Genomic DNA, 19,009 nt, shown 5'->3' with positions numbered 1-19,009 from the left:
ATTACTGTGTAAAAAAAAATTAAACGATCTACAGTTACAAAAGTTAAAATAAACACATATAATAGTAATAACATTCAAACAAACTTTGTTTCATATCTACTTTCTTAGCCACTAATGTGTAATTAACACAAATATCATCTTTATTTGTTCATTTTATATTTTTAAGCATAATTATATTTATCCATCTGAAAAACTCTTGAAAAATTACAGTAATATTCATAAAATTTATCATAATCAAATGTCAAGATTAATTTCCACGATATATAAATACGTATTTACATATAAAATATAAATAACTTAAGCTATCTATAATTAAAATAAACCTTGTACAAATATTTGTTATAACTAATCATTTCAATTACACTATTATAGTTGGTACATTATTCAGTAAAAACTGGCACAAGGTATAATAAAACATGCGATTAAACTCACCAGTGGAATTTCACTATATGACCTACTAAACGAGTTTCCTGGATACCGACTTTTACGTATAAATGGCGTTTCTCATCATTCTAGTCAAAGATCAAATTGATCGAAGATCAAATCGATCGAAGATCAAATTAGGTCGAAAATCGAAATCGAACAAAACTCGAACTCAGTCGAAGAAAACTGAAATGGCCGAATCTTTGTACTTGCGTGTAGTCTGAGCAAGAATGGTGAAACAGGCCATCTTTTGTAAAAGTTTCATTTGTATGACCCATTTCATTTTTATCCTCGTGTAAACCATATAGTGACACTGCAGTGTACATCGTTTTGATAAAAACATTTTTCACTCCATAATTTATGATAAACATTAAGAATATATAGAAACAAAGCTGAAAAGTTTTAAATTATATTCTAAGCATAAGAATAAATAATAATCTTTAACGATCACGATTTATTTTGTGCCCTGAATAATGTAATTAATGTTCGCATGTATTTTTCTTGTAACTTTTAAGTAGTATCCATGTACTCAAGTGCTATTCAAACTTCATTCAAATGGCATACAATTTATAAACAATTATTTTACAGACTCGTTATGATAATATATCACAAGTTATAAAAAAATATGATTATTTCTTATAATAAATTGTTGTCCTGTAAAATTATTTTGTAGAATTTTAGTATTCAAAACCTAATATAAAAGAAATTTTGATTTCTATCACCCTATCTGTTCTGTGTTTAATATAAACAATGAGTAATTAAATATTTTTCACATGTTATATATTTTTAAGGTTTGTGTTTGTATTATATGATTATTCACGAGAAAAATATTATATTTATATTGTACTAACAAATTACATACTTACTGAAATGTATCAAGCACATACAGTATTAAATTTTGATGATTTGTAATGTTTAAAAATTTATGTATCAATAAGTTTTATTTCGAATTATTATATTAAAAGCATTTGATTTTTCATGTAACTTACAAAACCAAACATCGTATATGTACCCTTTTTAACCCGATCTTTCTGTATACATTGTATACTTATATATTTAAACGAACAATTGTATGTGACTTTACACATTTAATTACAACAGTCTATGTACAGACTAAACTTTAACTATGTAACATTAAATGCCATTCTCCGCAATCATTTTCAAATAAATTCAAATAATGCATTCTCGATGTAATATACGGAAGGCGATTAAAGTGATATCAAATTAAATTAAAATATTTAATTACAATTATCACCGCTTTAATAAATTTGCTAAGAGTTATTGGAATGCAAAGGAATGACGAACTTGGGTCCAAAAGGAGACCTATACGTTATACCAACATCTGCGTATACTTTGTTTGGCAGTGCAAGATTACATAAATATAGTCTGCCATTATCGATGCTATGAGACAATGGTAATCCACCGAGTAAACTAAATTTGCTAAGTATACCAGGTGTACCAGTAGCTGGAGGTTCAATAGCTAAAATAGGTGCTCTGTTACTATTTGCCCACCTTGCTATAGGTGTAATTGTTCTTGGAGAATTTTCGTCACAAAGTGCTACAAGTATTAAATCCACTACGGCCGGTAAATTTTTAACTTTACTCTCTACCTTATTACCTGTTAATTTGTACAAAGATAGTTCTTGTAATAGAAAAACATCTTCAGAATTTTCCACAAATACTATCGTTTTAACACCATGACTAGATAATTGTCTAGCACAGTTAACACCTGCAGCTCCCGAGCGATGAGGTCCACACAGTGCTACAACTGTTGGCCATTGATGTGCATTATTTGGATTAAGTCTATGACTTCCTCCCAGTAACTGCAATATTATTTCTGCACCAGCACGGCCAAGAAGTTCCACCTAATTAATTATATTATTTTTATTTATTGATATAAATTTATTGCTTTGTTTTTTAATGAATTTTACATACCCTACGTTCCCAACTAATTCCAAGTCGGTCAGCTGCTCCTATTAATTGACGATGAAGATTAAGTGTTATGCTAGGAATTATTAAACCATTATCTGTTACATATTCTTTTTCTCCAGCACTAGGTACTGTTATTTGTTTAAAAACTGTGGGTTCAGAAACAATAACATTTTCATCATGCCGATATCTTCCCCTATTATTTTCCGATTGCCTAACAATGTCTGGCTTTAAAGAGTTTATTTCTTGCCAGACAGCCTGTAAAAAGCATATATTATTCTTCATATCAATTCAAGGAAAATTTCTCCAAATTGTATTTAACATTTAAGAACAAACCTCTTTATTAAATAACGCTAAATTCTTTTCAAAATCAAAATCTTGACTTAAAGACTGATCAATTGGTGTACCAAATGTGTGTTCATCTCTTTCTAAAGCTCTTTGTCTATGACTCAATCTTCTTGGTAGTGGTTTATTAGCAGATTCAACTGAAATAAATAAATTATTATTAACCTTACTTAATACTTGTATAAATATAAAAAGGTTCTAATGTTATTATTATACCTAATGGAACTTTTCCATTTGTAGATTGCTCTGTAATAGATTGTGCGATACTATCTGGTTTTTTCAAATTTGGTTGTGTCTGATATGATGTAGATTGAACAGAAGATGGAACGCTTTCTGAAAAAGACCTTCCAGCTCTTTTAGCAATAGGTCTTTTTACAGTTACTTTATTTTGTGTTTGACTTGTATCATTTGTATTAGATGTGTCATTAATCGATATAAACTCTACATTTAATATATCCTTCGCACTGAAAAGGTAAGAATAATTTTATGATTGAAGATAATAAATTGCTAGAATAACTATAAAATTGTACTACCTTAAAACAACTACAGATGAAGAATGAGGTACACCATTACAAAATGCTTTTGAAAGTGTAACATAATCTTTGTTTAAATCAACTATCTGTCCTTGGTAAGTACCGATTTCTTCGATACATTTCACAGAAACTGTACAACCCACAAATTGTTCTGACATTCTGGTTATCTATCTGGACACATTAAATTCATCAATGAAAAATATTAATTCATGACAAAAATTCATTTTAGCAAGTACAGTAATAGTAAATAAATGATACCTATATTATGTATTTCATAAATTATAAATAAAAACATGCAAAAATTGATCAAAAACGTAAGTTACACAAACCTAATGTAAGCCACTAAATGTGAATATATTTTGTACAATAATTGGTTAGTAACTTTAATAACGTCTCGATTAATTTAAGACTTTATAGTTATTTTGAAATTTAAAAGTATTAAACATATGTCAATATATTTATCAACTTGCAATGCCAGAAACAAAATTCTTATATGTTTTCATCCCTACTCAAACCGCACACCGCTTTGTATGATACGATATAAGTAAGCAAAAAACAGTCATACCTCGATACTATTGGTTCAGCTCTTATATTATCGATTCTTACTAACAAAAAATACTAGAAATTTTCAAATACTTATTCAAATTATCCATATTTTATAATACATTTCTATATAAAAAGGCAAAATATAGATTGCTGAATATAGATATAAATTTATTATTACGAATTCGCATATACATATGCACTGTTAAACCTATGTGTTTTTATTTTGAGTTTGAGTTTTTTTTGAACGTCCAATAAAAACATTAAAAAATCATTGATGATGTGTGTTCATTATTATTATTACAAAGTACTAATATATTATTTGTAAACAAAACAATTTTTATTTAATTTTATTAAAATTTTAAAAAATTTATCATTACTTCAAATTTTCAAATATCTAAATTTATAAGTTTTTGAATTTGTAAACTAATCAAAAATTAACAATTGATGGGATCTCATTCCCCTACCTTACCATTTTCTCTAGAAAAGCTTACACTGCTCTTTACTATACAAAAGAACATATACAAGCAAATACTAAAAAACTTTGTCGAAACCCAAATACTTGACCATACAACTCAAGTAAGTATGTGTTAATACAAAAACGTGTCTTACCAGTTCTTACAAATTGATGTGAAAAAGACCTAACTTTCAGTACCGTTTGGCACAACACATCCCCTCCACGTATATTTAAGAAGAGAACCGTGTAAGTGACCTTACGATGGAAGCGAACAACCTAACTACAAATTAACCGCGTATCTAAATTTTATATAATTTTTATGAATCGTTGAAGTATTAAGAAAACTTGTAAATTATAATATCTAATATTTTGATATGCAATGTACATATTATCTTTTATCGCTTTTCCATTTAAGATAAAACGGTATATTTATGATGAAATACAAAATTAATGTTTCAGAATAGGGACGAATATATAATATACGTATTTTACTTAGGTATTTATTTACGCGTTATAGATTTGTTATCGTTAGATTCATAATAATTTTATTTTTTTTTATAAATTGTATAAAATGCGTTTAATAAAAGTATAAAATATACAAATATCATTCAGTATTCATAGAATACAGGAATACTGTCCCTTAAACAAATAATAATCTTTAATATAATTTAATTTATAAGTCATTTACATTGAAATCTTTGCACTTCAGATTCCTTACTGCATTGTACTTTGTTTTGTCAACAACTGGTCCTGTAAAGAGGCCCGTGGAAAATCGTTTATAATCATCCACTAATTGATACATTTTGTTACATGTATCTAAACATTTGAGATCAATATCAATAATATTACACATTTTATTTACACTATCTTTAGATATTGGGACTTGCTCAAGGATTTGCATTTCTTCTTTCAATGCAGCATTTAAAATAGTACCCTGTAATATTTATACAAAATTAGGTTTTCTATATTACACAATGCTTATAGAATAACGAAATACATACTCTTTTTGCTCTCTGTTGTAGGTCTTCTAAATTTTGTTTCATATTCTGAAATTCTGTTTCACTGTATTGTGTTTTTTGATACTTGTCTTCTTCCAACAGAACATTACTTGGTACAGCAATATACTTATTTACAATAGTCTAAATAAAATAACTATGTTTATTTACTCTTGTTACAATGTCATAATTTAAAGGAATGTTGGAAATAACGTATTTACCTCAATATTTTTTAAATGCAACACTATTGCTTCATAATATAATTTTTCTAGTTGCTTCTGATTTTTCTTAAGAATTGCTACATTCTCAGAATCTAATTTGTATACTTCTTTAATTGTTTCACACATTTTACTAATTGTGGAATGAATTCTTTCGTGTACAATATTTTTCACTAAAAACAAAGAAAATATTTGCATAAAATTAATTATTTCTACCAATCAAACTACTCAAATTTCAAGTTTAATATAAATATTACTACTTTATTAATATTGCGCTACATTCTGCTCTGTGTGAAATAATTCATACAATAAAATTAAATCAAACTATTTTGCAATACAATTATTTAAATCTATACATTTTTACTAATCTAGTAGCAAGCACAATACACAAAGGAACTAAAGGAAAAACACAAGAAACAAATAATATATGTATTAATTGAAGGTCAATTTTTATTTGTTTTTAACGAGGAAAAAAAAAGAGAAAAGCGAAGCGTTAGTCTTTGTGATTAACTTCGTTTGTTGGAGCCGGTGAAAGTATTCCAAGCAATGGACGAGTGTAACTCTAGTCATGATTAAATTCACATGATACCAGAGTGCACCCGTCCAACGATCGGAATATATCGTTGTGCATACTGAAAAGGCCAAATAATCTGAAAAACATTCAAATATAAAAATCAAAACGGCGGCGCCTTACAAGTAGCATACACGGCTCTTGAATGAAAGTTAAACAGCTGCATTTCGTATTCTTCCAATTTACGTTTCCGTAATTCCGAGGACGCCATATCGTTAAATAGTTTTATATACACATAAACTGTACGACGATTCGATAGAAGCACTCAATATCTTCATACTTCTTCGAAGCAACTTTCGTTCTCTCCGATGATCACACCTTGACGTCCGTTGACAAATGAACATGGCGTCTGTGTGCTTGCGTACGACAGCGTCCTTTGTCCCTTTGCGTTCGCTAAGGCATCCAGAATTTCTAGCGGGTTTTCAAATTATTTCAAAAGTGACCAATCACAAACGAATCTGCACCAATAAGAATTTCTCGTTTTCGATTATCTTTGAATTATATAATTCTACTTGTATTAACATATCAGCAATCACGACAGAAATATTTTCCTTATATTTGAATTATGAAGATTTTTCTACTTTACATTCAAGTACAACGTAAGTTTTTTCAAATAAGGACAATGGAAGGAACACCCCACCATTTCTCCGCTTTCGGAAGATTAAATATGTAAACTTGAGAATTCTTAAATCCCTAAATTTCTACATTGCCAAACTGTTGAATTTTTAAATTTTCAAATTTCTAAATTTTTGAATCTTTATGTTCCTAAATTTTTATCTTATTTATTATCATTAAATGCTGCTAATTTGTGCTAAATAAATATTCGAATTTTCCTTCGTTTTAATTTTTGTTTAATTAGTTTCCCGCTCACGCTGGATGGCGCAAGCGTGTCTTTTCCACAGCGCGCAATTACGTACAATTAAAAAAATATTTAAAAATAATTTTAGCACAAAATTTTTGACTTGTCGAATTCATACTTATGGAGTAAAATAATACTTTTAATTATAAAATAAATATTGTATTGTTTAATGATTGTAATGATAGGAATTGTAGAGTCGATTAAATTTTCTACTTCTTTTCAATGATATTATTGTTAACATAATAAAATACATTCTAATACTTTTATTTGTAGCTAGTGATCACTATATAATATATTACAAAGTCCACAAACGATTAATACACCTACTTTGTAAGAGAGTAAATAAGTACAATTTCTTTAAAGTAGTATAATTAATCTGTAGTATATATTTTTATAGCGATAAATGTTCTTATTATACGAAATATGTGTCATGTAAGATTCCTTTGAACTGCGCTACGTGACTAAAATGATAACGATAGGAGTCAAAGAAACGCAGAAAGATATACACATTATTCATACCACACAATAAGTTGAACACTTACAAGTAGTAAATTCATAAAATAAACAATAATTTCGATCTATTTAAATATACAATAAAATATCTGCTCTACTTACATACGTGCAGTAAAGACGATGAATGTCATATTTCTTAGAAACTCTGACTCAACATACTCGAAATCCTTACCAATAGATGTCGTAAGAATTTTTAGAAAATTTCTAAGAACGGATTTGGTTGCAGATTTTAGTGAAGCTCGTTTTGACGTTGAGTATAAATCCGATAAAGAACCATCTCGCTTCTCACGATGACCTCTACTCTCGTGGATATTCAGATGAAAGCTTTAATCAGTGTTACATTGTCAACTTCACCGAATGCGCGGAATTTACGCTCTGTATTCAGTTAAGCTCGTGAATGATATAACAATATCGATTTATATCTTTCAATCGAAGCTAATCGTTTAAATACTCTTTTCTATAACGTGAGAGCACGTGCGTTTTGATACATGCGCACAAATACTTATAAAAGTTTATATATACACATGTATTAGAATTGAGATTAGCAGATTGTTTAGTGTACGAGTGAAGAAGTTTAGAACGAAGAAATATATAAATTTAATTCTTCATTTTTTCTCGTTTAATAATTATGTTTACAAACGGGAAGATTGTTCATGTGTCATTATTAGAAATCGTTCAGTTGCATTTTCTTTCTTTTGTGTGTGGATTTTATTTGATAGTAAAAAGATTTCTAAAATGGATTTGGGATCCTAAGAAGTTCTTTATGATGCAGCAGCGAGATAAACCCCCTCCTTGTTTAGTAGACAATCACTTGGGAACTCATTCGTACGTGAAAATCAAGGTAAGAAAAATTTTCCGATATTCGTTATCGGTATAATATGTATAGCGTGAATTTTGAATAAAATTTATCCAAAAAAAATGTATAAGAATGGTCGACCTCTGATAACACTTGACGACATAACTCTCTGATGTTGTTGACTACAGATGTAGTCATTGGTGATGCACACGTTCGATTTCGATCGATAAACGCGATTGTATTTGTTTAATAAATTGTAACGAATGCATTTGTCGATCAATAAATACTGTCAATATTTTAGGATTCTCACAATTAATATATGTTGACAATATAATATTACTGACATTTTCTTAATGTCAAGAAACATTGACTTCAAATCTGCAATAAAAGATATTTTTCACATGCATTATGAAATTTTTTTACAGGGAGTGAAGTTTCATTATGTGGAAGCTGGAAATAAAGATAAACCACTTGTATTGCTTCTGCATGGTTTTCCTGATTGCTGGTTATCTTGGAGAGAACAAATACCATGTCTTGCTGAGCATTATAGGTATATTTGATTTTTAGTCAAAATATTTAGAATTATATAATGGATAACATAGGTAATATCTAGAAGAATAATATTCTTGATCATTTAGGATAGTAGCAATAGATCTGAAAGGATTTGGAGATAGTGATAAGCCAGCAACTAAACGTTCCTATAGAATTGAAGTTTTAATTGAGGAATTAAAACAGTTTATTTTTACTCTTGGAGTAAGACAGTGTAGTATAATTGGTCATGATCTGGGTGGCCTTTTAGGATGGTACATGGTAGCCTTACATGAAGATATGATTCAAAAATTTGTTGTGATATCATGTCCACATCCTAATTTTTATTGGAATCGAATGACAGGAAATTCTGTATTTGATTTAAAGTAGGTGTATTATATTCATTATTATTAATTAATGTTCTATGAATTGTATGTATCTTATTATTAATATTCCTATTTAGATGGATGCATTTTAGTAGACTGCCATTTCTTCCTGAAATTGATGCACTTAAAGAAGATTTATCCATCATAAATGATGCATTTCAACATTTGCAGCTTGATGCAATAAATACTGAAAAAAACTATGTGGAAGCATACAAATATGCATTTAGTAGAAAAGGTAAACTAGAAATACTTAATGTATATTTTTTATATACATATAGAGAATAAAAACAAACTGATTGTTCGCAGAGGATTGGACAGGTGCCATTAATTACTACAGAAATCTTCCTTTTATAAGACTTAATACAGATTCTTCTGAACAAATCTCTACTAAAACTTTACTTATAGTTGGAAACAAAGATCCACTTGTATCAATAGAAAATGTTATACAGAGTTCTGAGTATATTGAAAAATTTAGTGTAAAAGTAATTGCTGGGGCACAACATTTCCCACATCAGCAAAAACCAAATATAGTAAATACAGCTATTTTAAAATTTCTTATGGGTAAGTTACATACAATAACTGTGTCATGTATAAAGAGTTATTTAGATTTTTGGTAATACAGTAAATAAATCTTTTTTCAGGTTCAACAAGCATTGTAGAGAAATCACCACCTAAGAATATTATGTCTTCCTGGTTTGGATCTTTAAGTAATACTGTTAAATATGGTAATCATGTGTTCGACACCGTTCATAAAAAGACTAGCGGCGTAGTTAATGTTCTTCCTAGTAAAATATTTTATTTGGGACAAACTGCAAGGTAAATAATATTTTATTCTTATTCACGTAAAAAAATCAACAAAATCTCATTTTTTCTGTCCATATTTGAGTTTTAAAACGAATGACGATCAATCTTTATTAGACAATAATGCAAGACTTCATGTTTTTAACATAAATGCAAAATAGAATCTGTTGCCAAATATCATAAAACAGAAATTATAAAATACAGTAGACTTTCGTATAATGCTAGTTTTCAAAACGCGAATTTCTATAATGCGCCAAAGATATTAAGATTAGTTTTTATGTATGTATTAATCGGGTTACACGGAAATCTACTGTATTACATATTTTAATAATGATATTCAGTGATAATGTGATGCATAAACATAAAAAGGCTGATTTATTTTAGTTATGTTACTTTTATGAACATTGTATATTGTAAATAATGATGTAATTAAGGAATCAGCTAAGTTTTATGTAAAAAGTACTAATTTTTTTATGTGTGTTATACGAATATGAAATTTTATTTTATTACTTATTTATTTAATGCATGTACATACATTATTTTTAGCTATAGTATTAGGTCATAACAAGAGCTATATTTCCATAGCTCAGCTCAAAAAACAAATAATGTATGATGTACATATAGTCAAGTTATTTTTTTATGATAATGTACATACGTGATAAAGTTATTTTTATTAAAATGGCGAATTATTTAGTAGATATTTGACAAAGTAATGTAAACTAAAATACTAATTATAGAAACATATAATATATATTTTTAAATGTAATTATTAAAAATATAATATAATTGTATTTTTATCTAATTTTTGAAATATTAAAATTGATTAAGTCTAATTTGATTTATTTATTAAAATATATAACAATAAGAAAAATGTGAATTATTAGAGGGTACATTTTCATTGAAAATGTTGAGCAATTAATTTAAATTTTTTATCATTTTTTCCTAATTTTTAACGAATGTTACTTCGTTCTACTTCTTTTAGTTTGTTTTCTGAAATAATTATAAAAATAATATTATTTGAAAATAGACAATTAATATTTTATTATCTTAGAACTTACTTTCCAAAATTTTCTCCGTCTTCAATGGTTTCGGGTAATTCACAATTCATTGTTTCTGGTAACAATAAACACAACACCGCACCAAGTAAAGGTCCTGCTCCGAATATTACTGGTGGTAACCAGGGTTCAATTTTTCCCTGAAAGCACATAATAAAATTCAATATATTATTATTACATTGTGCATACTAGTATAATAGTCGTAAAAAATATTACCATCGTTGCAATATATGGTGCGATCATACTTCCGACCCTAGCGCAAACACTTCCTAAACCTACTCCAACATTTCTAACTACAGTCGGAAATGCTTCACTGCTATAGAGATATATTGTAGGAAAACTAAATGACATTCCCGCAAGTCCTAATGTAGCCAAAAATATTGTATGCTCCGAATTTGACATCACAGCTAATGAAAGCAAACTTAACGCGGACAACAAATTACCACCCATTAAAATTTTTAACCGTGATACACGTGATATCAAAAATAGAACTGCTATGGTGCCAGGTAGTTCAATAACAGCTGAAAATAACATATTTCACAACTTAATAACTCATATAAAAAATTGAACCAAAGAACAATAGTTTAGTTCATTGACCTTACCTGATACGGCAACATTCACAAAGATATTACCATCAATGTAACCCATATACTGTGCTAATCCAAAAAAGCAGCTACCACAAACGAACCAATTAATACATATACAAATAGTCTTCAGTCTTAGATTCGGTGTTCTAAACAAATGTGTAATATTATATTTCTCTTTATTTTGTTTATGACGAACTCCTATGTTACTTTCATATGTTTCAATCGCTGTTTTAACATTATCTGTTGATATTTTATTTCTGCCAGCTGCTTTCATTAGAATTTGTTCTGCTTCTGATAATTTACCAACAGCAAGTAGCCATCTTGGTGATTCAGGTATAATCCTGAAAAATGTACAAAACTGTACAAGTCTATTAAGCTTATAAATGTGCAATCAATTTGCATACCAGTAATATGACAATAAAAAAATTGATGGTATAGAAACTGCCAATTGAAAACCATCCCATGTTCGTGTTAAGTATGAAATTAAGGGATTCATTAAGTGGCCAAGTAAGAATGGCACATGAAAGAGGACTGACATAATTGATCTCCATTCTACTCCTACAATCTCCATAACTGTAATATATATTATGATATTTTAAAAATAATATTGTATGTATAATTATTTAGATAAGTTTTTTAGTACTTACGTAAAACAAAGCTAACAAGCATAGTACCACCTGTAGCTACAGCAGAAATGAATTTAAATAACACAAATAATTCATACCATGGAACAAATGCACTTATCATTCCAGTTAATGATTGTAATCCTATTGCTATCATCAAAGGTTTCTTTCTGCCAATTCTGAAAACATATGTATTATTCATTCTGTTTTTATATTCATAATTTAGAACAATATTTAGCATACCGATCAGCCATTATACTGAACACTAAGTTGCCAATTAAGACCCCAAACATTATACAAGATTGTACAAAATTTGCTAATTGTTCACGGTCACAGACCAAGTCCCACTAGAAAAATGTAGTATAAAATTATGTATGCTGACAATTTATATAAGTATTAAATTTAAAAATTAAACTCACCCGAGTTATAATGCTATCCTTAAATATACGCTTATCATACTTAAAACTTGTACACTTTTCCATAGTACCATTTCCTACATCTACATAACATTTCATTATCGTAGACTCGTTAGTTGTTGACATTGGAGCAGCGCATGAAAAATTGGTCGGTGGTGCAAGAAATATAATAGAGAGTTGATGCCAAGCAACAGGAAATTTTACAAGAGAAAGTGCTACAGCAATGACAATGTGCCATGGACCCATAACGCCCATGGCATTTTGTACAACATCTAGTGGTCTATGTTCTGAAAATACATTTACTTTTTTAATTACATATATTATACATAACTTGAACCATTTACTGTTTCAATTGTATTTACCGCCAACAATTACATTTGATTTTATCGACAGATGGTAATATCAGTGGCAGATAAGCTACATTATTTTAAAATTCGTACAGCAATATTTATTTGTAAATGCAAAGTAATCCGTGTGATCTTAAGATATATGGAAGAATAGTGTCTTCAGTAATAATTCATGACACGATAATGATACATTTCAAAACAAATCATGTATTAACGTTATTGGGTGTCATTAATCGTGTTATAAGAGTAATGTTATTTTTGTAACTGGACAGGTTTTCCACTCAACTTTCCGAGTGCAATAACGGTACCCTTGCGATATACATGCATCGCTCGTATTACTGTAACATGATCTTGACTCGGAGAAAGGACTGTATGAACTAATAACATATTCATGTATTGTACATTTGAAAATTTCAATACAATTACTCATAGAATATAAAAACATACTTGGATCAGTCTACATTTTAAAACTTTAAAACTAGTTTAGTTGCAATATAACAGTGCAGATCGTTTATTAATAGATCATAGATAAATCATTAAAGAATAAACAACTAGTCAAGGAACATGACACTATGATTTTTATGCAGTTTATCTCTATCATAATTTTCCGTAAACTGCATGCTACTGGAAATTAAATTATAATAGAAAAATATTAATACATTATTTTCGATTTTAATGATGAATAACAGCAATAGAAGATAATCTCTGTCATCTTAAGTTGTCGCAAGTAAATGAATTACAAATGTTTACACCTAACTTTAGATAAGAAAATCGGGTGTTATAAAAATCTGACGATTTATGAAAATATGACGATTTATAAAAACGTTACTTCGATTTATAGAGTACTTATATACATAAATACACTTAAATTTTTTTACACTAACAGTTAATAACATTTTTTTTTAATTCATTTATATATAATAAACAATTTTTATTTCGATTCGATGTATGAATTAATGTTTATATACAGTGTTAGTAATACAATTTTTTTCTATTATGAAGTACTGAATTTTTTATGACAAATGAAATTTCAATTGTTTTTTTCGCATGTCGCAATGATGCACTTGAAGACGCGCGGATTGTACTACGGAATTGAATGTATATTTAGACTCACTCACATTTCAAATTCTAACACAAATAAATGGCAGAATCATGCCAAATATACTAACTTACCCCTCATCGCCTGTTCAAGCATCGTGTTTACGAATTCTGTGTTTTTATTTCTGTCTGCAAAGTTACCAATAATGTACAATATTCAAGTGCTTGAAAACTTTCGCTGACTGTCGTACTGAAAGTCTTACACAAACTAAGAGAGCTACAATACATACTGTGTTCTTTATCTGTTTTATCGATCTAGAACAAGAGATATTCTGGCAAGATGAAAATATCAAATAAAGAAATATCTACTTTATCGATATTTTTGACAATCTTAATCTACTCTGTCAGTTCAATTTTCACGTTATCTTCTAATGTGTTAATGGAAAATTATGAATTTAATCTCGTGAATAGATATGAATCGATGAATTAACTTTTAAATATCCCAGTATTCATAATACGTTACGGATAAAAAAATAATTACAATTATGTAAAATAATAAATATCACATATATAAATTAGAAATATAAAAATATATCTTACATTATGATAAAAGTATTTATTTTTCGTATGCGAAGGAACTAAGTAGTGTACCCCGTTTCGGTTGATTACTTTGATCACTTTCGGGGCTCAATTTCCTCTTTTTTGATTCTAAAGATTCTGAACTGTCTTGATTTTTAACCACCTCCTTTTCTTTGTATCTTGCTAAAGCAGCTTTCGTTAAATCTGCTGGACTCAATTCAGGGAACTCTTCCTGTAAACTTTTTTTATTCTTAGCATACCAACTAACAAATGTTTCTTTCTTCGGAGTATCTTTTGCCGGTTTTGTTTTCGGCTTCGGAGTAACTAATGTTGTTGGCTTTTGTGGTTTGTCCGGAGTAACGTCTAATCCAGCTAATCCTATTTTATATTAAGAATACAAATTGATTTAGAGATACAGTAATTAAAATAAAATAAACAGAACATAAAGATCATACCTTTTACAGTCGGAGAATTTCCGCTCTTTAAGAATGGATTACTCCTTTTCATTGATAATGTTTCATTCATAGATAATGGCTTAATTTCTATATCTGGCTTTTTAATAGTTAGTAAGACCGTTGATTCATTAAGATCATTATCCAGAGGTTCTTCTTCGTCGCTTTTAAGATCTTCATCGTTATTCTTATTCTCCACTTCGTTTTTCTTTTCTTCCTCCTTTATATCAGCGATTGTTTCTAATTTATTAGATAAGGCTGTTCGATTTATTCTTCGTGCGTACTTAATCGCTAATTCTATGACTTTCTCTGATGCGAGTTGTTCACACAATTCCACTGCACGATATTCCAAATTGCTTCGGCAAGCAAGCTAATTGAATAAATGTATTGAATACTTTAATTCCATATATACATACATATAAAATACATTAGATGTTAAACATACTGCAATAAGGGACAACACTGCTTCGTCTTCTTCTAAAGGATCACTTCCCAATTTCCATAATTTTAATTCTTTTTCTGTCTTTTCACTTTCAAATTCACAAAGCGGTGGACTTAAAGTTATTTCTGCGATGACAGGACGTGGAGTAGTTGGTGGGTAGTGACTTCCTTTGCACAAAACGCAGCGAGCTATACTTTGTGCTTCATTAATTCCAATTATGAAATAATGATCTGCTTTACCCTTAGACTGGTTCAAATTCATTGTTGTTATTGTATAAAATATATAAAATGATGAATATAATTATTACCTGTCCATTCATATCACTGGCAACTTTCCACAGGAAAGATTTTTTATTATAAACTTTAATAATATCATCAGCATCCATTATAACAGGAGATCCAAGATCAGAAAGTCCTAACCACATAAGTTCTGATGAAGGTGATAACGGAAGACATAGTGTTCGACTGTGTAAGGTCGATCTACGAATTTGAATCCATAGTAAATTCATGCATTGATCACCTGACACCCCTACACAAATTTTGTAATTAAGAAATGATTAACAAAATCAATATAAAAATATTACCTATTCCACTGTGATAAGCAATCACTAAATTATTTTTGAGTCCATTCATTGCCACCACAGGGCCTGGTAAACCTATCATTTCACGCTGCGTTCCACCTACTGTAAAAATCCTTAAATATCTTCTAGATGTCGAAAGAGCTACGAAATTATCACCAGCGGCAATACACTGTCCTTCTTCATCTTCAGGTAGATCTGTAGACCATTCTTTATTTCCAGAACCCCAACCTATTTTGATCATTAGTTGTAATTTAACTGAATCAGTTATAAATCATTCTAGCAAGTATTTCGTGTAATATTAACCTTGTAATGCTATTACAACAAGTTTACTTCGGGTATCGCTACTCGATGGACAATTCAATGCTAGTGCTTCTGGAGATAAAGCTGCTATTGTATGTCTTAAATAATTATTAATATGCATACTACGGTGGATTGTCACGTCATGAAACTCAACTTCAATACTAGACTCATCGCCATCTTCGGAAGTAAAACACCTTACCATACCGGTATCATTCCACACCTACATAAATTAACGTTATACTTATTGCTGTATATGTATTAATATTATATTGAAACAGATTTTACCATAAAACGGGATAATAAATGTACTGGGGATGAGCCAGGTTGAAATGGTGGTTGTAAGTGAACTTCAGGTGGAAGAACATTTACATCATGTTGTGATTTTTCAGAGCGTGCATCAGAAACACTTGATTTGTCATCTTCAAGATCTGCAGAGGCTTTAATTTTATTTAAAGATATAACATTTTCTCCATCATCATCTTCTTCTAACATATCAACATTGTTGTCTCCAATATCTCCATTTGTTTCTACATTTTGTTCATTATCTGTTAACTTATCATCAAATATCTGGCCATAAAAAAAATATATTAGAATATTGGAACCAATGCAGAAGTGTTAAATATACTTACCACATCAATACATCCTAATTGACCCAGAGCATCACAAAATGCTATCTCATCTGGTTTATCAATATTCCAACATAATGCAGTAATTTTAGAATTTTGCTGATGTTCAATATAGCCAACTAATTCCTTTGTTTGCATATTCCAAACAATTATTTCTCCAGTTACTGAACTAGCAGCTATTAATGTGCCACATTCAGAAAATTTACAAATGTTGATTTCCTGTACATATTACGAAACAGAAATGTTATCAACTGCCTGTTTGTTGCATAAAATGCACAAGTAAAATACTTACACTTTTTATATTAATGCATTTTAAACGAAATAATTCCTTCCAAGAAGATCTTTCTACTATAACTACATCCTTCATAAATGGATAAGCAAGATAACTTCCATCTTTAGGGTGAAATGAAGGAACACCATATGTTTTAGCAGTAAAAAATGAGTTACATTTAGGTACAACATTAGCCCATGTATTCACAACATGTTTGTCTTTAATATTCCATACACGTACTGACCCATCTGCACTTGATGATGCCTAAACAAATTATATGTTGCAATAACTATTGCCATTAAACAAGAATAAAAAGCAGGATTACTAAATATATTTTACCACAAATTCTTCTTTGGGGTCCAATGATAAACCTAATATAGGAGCTTCATGTCCCAATAATTCTATATTATCTGATGTATTAATATCAGTCACTTGAATTCTCATATCACTGTAAGATGTTGAATATAACATTATACACATTTATTATATTTATTAACAATAAATTTACTATTACATACCAAGACCCTGATACTATAATATTACTATCTTTTGTTGTTGCTAATGCTGATACAGCAGCTGAAAACCTAGTCACTATCCCTTCTTTTTCAAGATCAGGATAATTCAGTATCTGAACAGTATTGTTATCATTTCCAACAAATATTTTTCCATTCTAAAATAAAAATATTTGTGATACGTAAAGGACATAAACATATATTCATAAGTATATTTCATGCTTGAAAAGTTTTTTATTATTTATTTATACCTTTGATACGACTGATATAGCCTGTTCAGAAACACAACTTGCAGCTGGATCATCATCCATTAAATTCAACCAGGATCGAACATCCCCATCTGACCCACAAGTAACGAGTCCTCTTCTATAAATATAAGTATTAATAAAACACTTATCCTTTCTGTCAACATTCTTTTCTGTTTTCTGATTTTAATACATTAAACCTCTCTGATGTGATAATAAAAGTTTTAACTGTATGTATTAATTAACAATATTATTAAAAATTAGAATTAGAAACTACTTTTTTATACTTCACTTACTTTTCACCAGTGAAATAACAAACATGCGTGTGTCCTTCTGGATGCGCATAACGCATAGGTTTCTTTATTAGTGGCATTGTTTATAACTTGATTAATGACTTTTTATAACACGTGCTCATGTAATAACTCTTCATACACTTTGCTAAAATCTGTAATTGCAAACTTGTGATTCTTTATACCCATACATTTTGGCGCGCATTCTCGATCCCAATTTCAATAAAAGAATTTAAAAGTCCCTGCACATATGCTACTTATTGTGCAATTCATAATAATAAATTACAATTCTATTATAATTTATTACTTTTATTTAAGAAAAAGATACATATGTAAATATTGCGAAATAAGAAATATCTTAGAACATGCTGCTTATAATAAAGTTCATTCTATTCGTTATCGGATGACGAGTTTTTATTCATTCTGCGCATGAGGAGTAACGCACATGGAATGTTTTCGACATACAACGTGTATACTTCGTGATATAAATGTTCAAAGTCCTAGAATTTCAAATTACGAAATTTTCAAATAATCAGGTTCCCAAATGACCAAATTATCAAGTCGCGAATTAATAAATTTCTGACTTCCCAAATTCCCAAATCTTCAAATTTGATATGTAGCTTTGTCTGCTATTCATATATTTTATCCACCACGTATATAACCGGCAAAATTGAGAGTGTATGATAGCGCAACAATAATATGTGGTGGGGAACTTCGTGAAGTTAGTCGTATTGCGCGAATCGAGCATG

General features: G+C 29.2%; 5 protein-coding genes across 10 annotated transcripts; 1 reads left to right on the top strand and 4 right to left on the bottom strand.

Moving 5' to 3' along the window:
• Window positions 1–117: 117 nt before the first annotated feature.
• Window positions 118–4,507, bottom strand: Edc3 (enhancer of mRNA-decapping protein 3). Of its 4 annotated transcripts, none has more exons than XM_012293308.2 (6): window positions 4,386–4,507; window positions 3,231–3,401; window positions 2,914–3,161; window positions 2,689–2,837; window positions 2,359–2,610; window positions 118–2,288 (listed from the first exon to the last, which is right to left on the bottom strand). In XM_012293308.2, exons 2-6 carry the CDS (start codon window positions 3,386–3,388, stop codon window positions 1,695–1,697), a joined length of 1,401 nt encoding a protein of 466 aa, XP_012148698.1. In that variant the 5' UTR covers window positions 3,389–3,401; window positions 4,386–4,507; the 3' UTR covers window positions 118–1,694. The 4 variants fall into 4 exon arrangements, with proteins under 4 accessions (XP_012148698.1, XP_012148697.1, XP_012148695.1 ...); XM_012293307.2 differs by lacking the exon at window positions 4,386–4,507 and adding an exon at window positions 4,246–4,377; XM_012293305.2 differs by lacking the exon at window positions 4,386–4,507 and adding an exon at window positions 3,560–3,768.
• A 363-nt stretch (window positions 4,508–4,870) lies between these two features.
• On the bottom strand, window positions 4,871–6,374 carry LOC100878646 (uncharacterized). Of its 2 annotated transcripts, none has more exons than XM_012293314.2 (4): window positions 6,138–6,374; window positions 5,447–5,616; window positions 5,232–5,369; window positions 4,871–5,164 (listed from the first exon to the last, which is right to left on the bottom strand). In XM_012293314.2, exons 1-4 carry the CDS (start codon window positions 6,223–6,225, stop codon window positions 4,904–4,906), a joined length of 657 nt encoding a protein of 218 aa, XP_012148704.1. In that variant the 5' UTR covers window positions 6,226–6,374; the 3' UTR covers window positions 4,871–4,903. The 2 variants fall into 2 exon arrangements, with proteins under 2 accessions (XP_012148704.1, XP_076394268.1); XM_076538153.1 differs by lacking the exon at window positions 6,138–6,374 and adding an exon at window positions 5,704–5,999.
• A 1,125-nt stretch (window positions 6,375–7,499) lies between these two features.
• On the top strand, window positions 7,500–12,919 carry LOC100879539 (epoxide hydrolase 4). The gene is made up of 7 exons (XM_012293319.2): window positions 7,500–8,227; window positions 8,608–8,732; window positions 8,821–9,096; window positions 9,174–9,331; window positions 9,403–9,657; window positions 9,738–9,912; window positions 12,686–12,919. Exons 1-7 carry the CDS (start codon window positions 8,015–8,017, stop codon window positions 12,699–12,701), a joined length of 1,218 nt encoding a protein of 405 aa, XP_012148709.1. The 5' UTR covers window positions 7,500–8,014; the 3' UTR covers window positions 12,702–12,919.
• Window positions 9,977–14,238, bottom strand: LOC105663587 (organic cation transporter protein-like). Its single transcript, XM_012293316.2, has 9 exons — window positions 14,099–14,238; window positions 12,582–12,865; window positions 12,406–12,509; window positions 12,187–12,341; window positions 11,944–12,112; window positions 11,555–11,880; window positions 11,169–11,473; window positions 10,956–11,092; window positions 9,977–10,887 (listed from the first exon to the last, which is right to left on the bottom strand). The coding sequence occupies exons 1-9, from the start codon at window positions 14,118–14,120 to the stop codon at window positions 10,857–10,859; spliced, it is 1,533 nt and encodes a 510-aa protein (XP_012148706.1). The 5' UTR covers window positions 14,121–14,238; the 3' UTR covers window positions 9,977–10,856.
• On the bottom strand, window positions 13,836–18,913 carry LOC100879650 (Chromosome transmission fidelity 4). 2 transcript variants are annotated; one of them, XM_076538138.1, is made up of 14 exons: window positions 18,267–18,913; window positions 17,977–18,091; window positions 17,732–17,883; window positions 17,553–17,661; window positions 17,235–17,477; window positions 16,946–17,161; window positions 16,602–16,883; window positions 16,320–16,536; window positions 16,020–16,244; window positions 15,744–15,964; window positions 15,440–15,682; window positions 14,998–15,364; window positions 14,564–14,920; window positions 13,836–14,278 (listed from the first exon to the last, which is right to left on the bottom strand). In XM_076538138.1, exons 1-13 carry the CDS (start codon window positions 18,341–18,343, stop codon window positions 14,580–14,582), a joined length of 2,808 nt encoding a protein of 935 aa, XP_076394253.1. In that variant the 5' UTR covers window positions 18,344–18,913; the 3' UTR covers window positions 13,836–14,278; window positions 14,564–14,579. The 2 variants fall into 2 exon arrangements, with proteins under 2 accessions (XP_076394253.1, XP_012148705.2); XM_012293315.2 differs by having other exon boundaries at window positions 13,836–14,920.
• Between the last annotated feature and the right edge of the window lie 96 nt (window positions 18,914–19,009).

This window comes from Megachile rotundata, chromosome 12 (assembly GCF_050947335.1).
Source record: "Megachile rotundata isolate GNS110a chromosome 12, iyMegRotu1, whole genome shotgun sequence".
Lineage (NCBI taxonomy): Eukaryota > Metazoa > Arthropoda > Insecta > Hymenoptera > Megachilidae > Megachile > Megachile rotundata.
This window is presented reverse-complemented; position numbering and strand designations above follow the sequence as displayed.

Bases quoted from the DNA above. Each gene is read 5' to 3' on its own strand.
- Edc3 (XM_012293308.2), bottom strand. From the start codon at position 3,388: ATGTCAGAACAATTTGTGGGTTGTACAGTTTCTGTGAAATGTATCGAA. The intron at 3,162-3,230 runs GTAGTACAATTT...TTACCTTTTCAG, and splicing joins TCATCTGTAGTTGTTTTAAG to TGCGAAGGATATATTAAATG. The intron at 2,838-2,913 runs GTATAATAATAA...TATTTATTTCAG, and splicing joins AAATGGAAAAGTTCCATTAG to TTGAATCTGCTAATAAACCA.
- LOC100878646 (XM_012293314.2), bottom strand. From the start codon at position 6,225: ATGGCGTCCTCGGAATTACGGAAACGTAAATTGGAAGAATACGAAATG. The intron at 5,370-5,446 runs GTAAATACGTTA...TATTTTATTTAG, and splicing joins TGCATTTAAAAAATATTGAG to ACTATTGTAAATAAGTATAT. The intron at 5,165-5,231 runs GTATGTATTTCG...TAAATATTACAG, and splicing joins TACAACAGAGAGCAAAAAGA to GGTACTATTTTAAATGCTGC.
- LOC100879539 (XM_012293319.2), top strand. From the start codon at position 8,015: ATGTTTACAAACGGGAAGATTGTTCATGTGTCATTATTAGAAATCGTT. The intron at 8,228-8,607 runs GTAAGAAAAATT...ATTTTTTTACAG, and splicing joins ATTCGTACGTGAAAATCAAG to GGAGTGAAGTTTCATTATGT. The intron at 9,097-9,173 runs GTAGGTGTATTA...ATTCCTATTTAG, and splicing joins AATTCTGTATTTGATTTAAA to ATGGATGCATTTTAGTAGAC.
- LOC105663587 (XM_012293316.2), bottom strand. From the start codon at position 14,120: ATGCTTGAACAGGCGATGAGGG. The intron at 11,474-11,554 runs GTAAGGTCAATG...TGTTATTTTCAG, and splicing joins TGTGAATGTTGCCGTATCAG to CTGTTATTGAACTACCTGGC. The intron at 10,888-10,955 runs GTAAGTTCTAAG...TAATTATTTCAG, and splicing joins GACGGAGAAAATTTTGGAAA to AAAACAAACTAAAAGAAGTA.
- LOC100879650 (XM_012293315.2), bottom strand. From the start codon at position 18,343: ATGCCACTAATAAAGAAACCTATGCGTTATGCGCATCCAGAAGGACAC. The intron at 15,965-16,019 runs GTAATATTTTTA...AAATTTGTGTAG, and splicing joins TGCTTATCACAGTGGAATAG to GGGTGTCAGGTGATCAATGC. The intron at 15,365-15,439 runs GTATGTTTAACA...TTATTCAATTAG, and splicing joins CAGTGTTGTCCCTTATTGCA to CTTGCTTGCCGAAGCAATTT.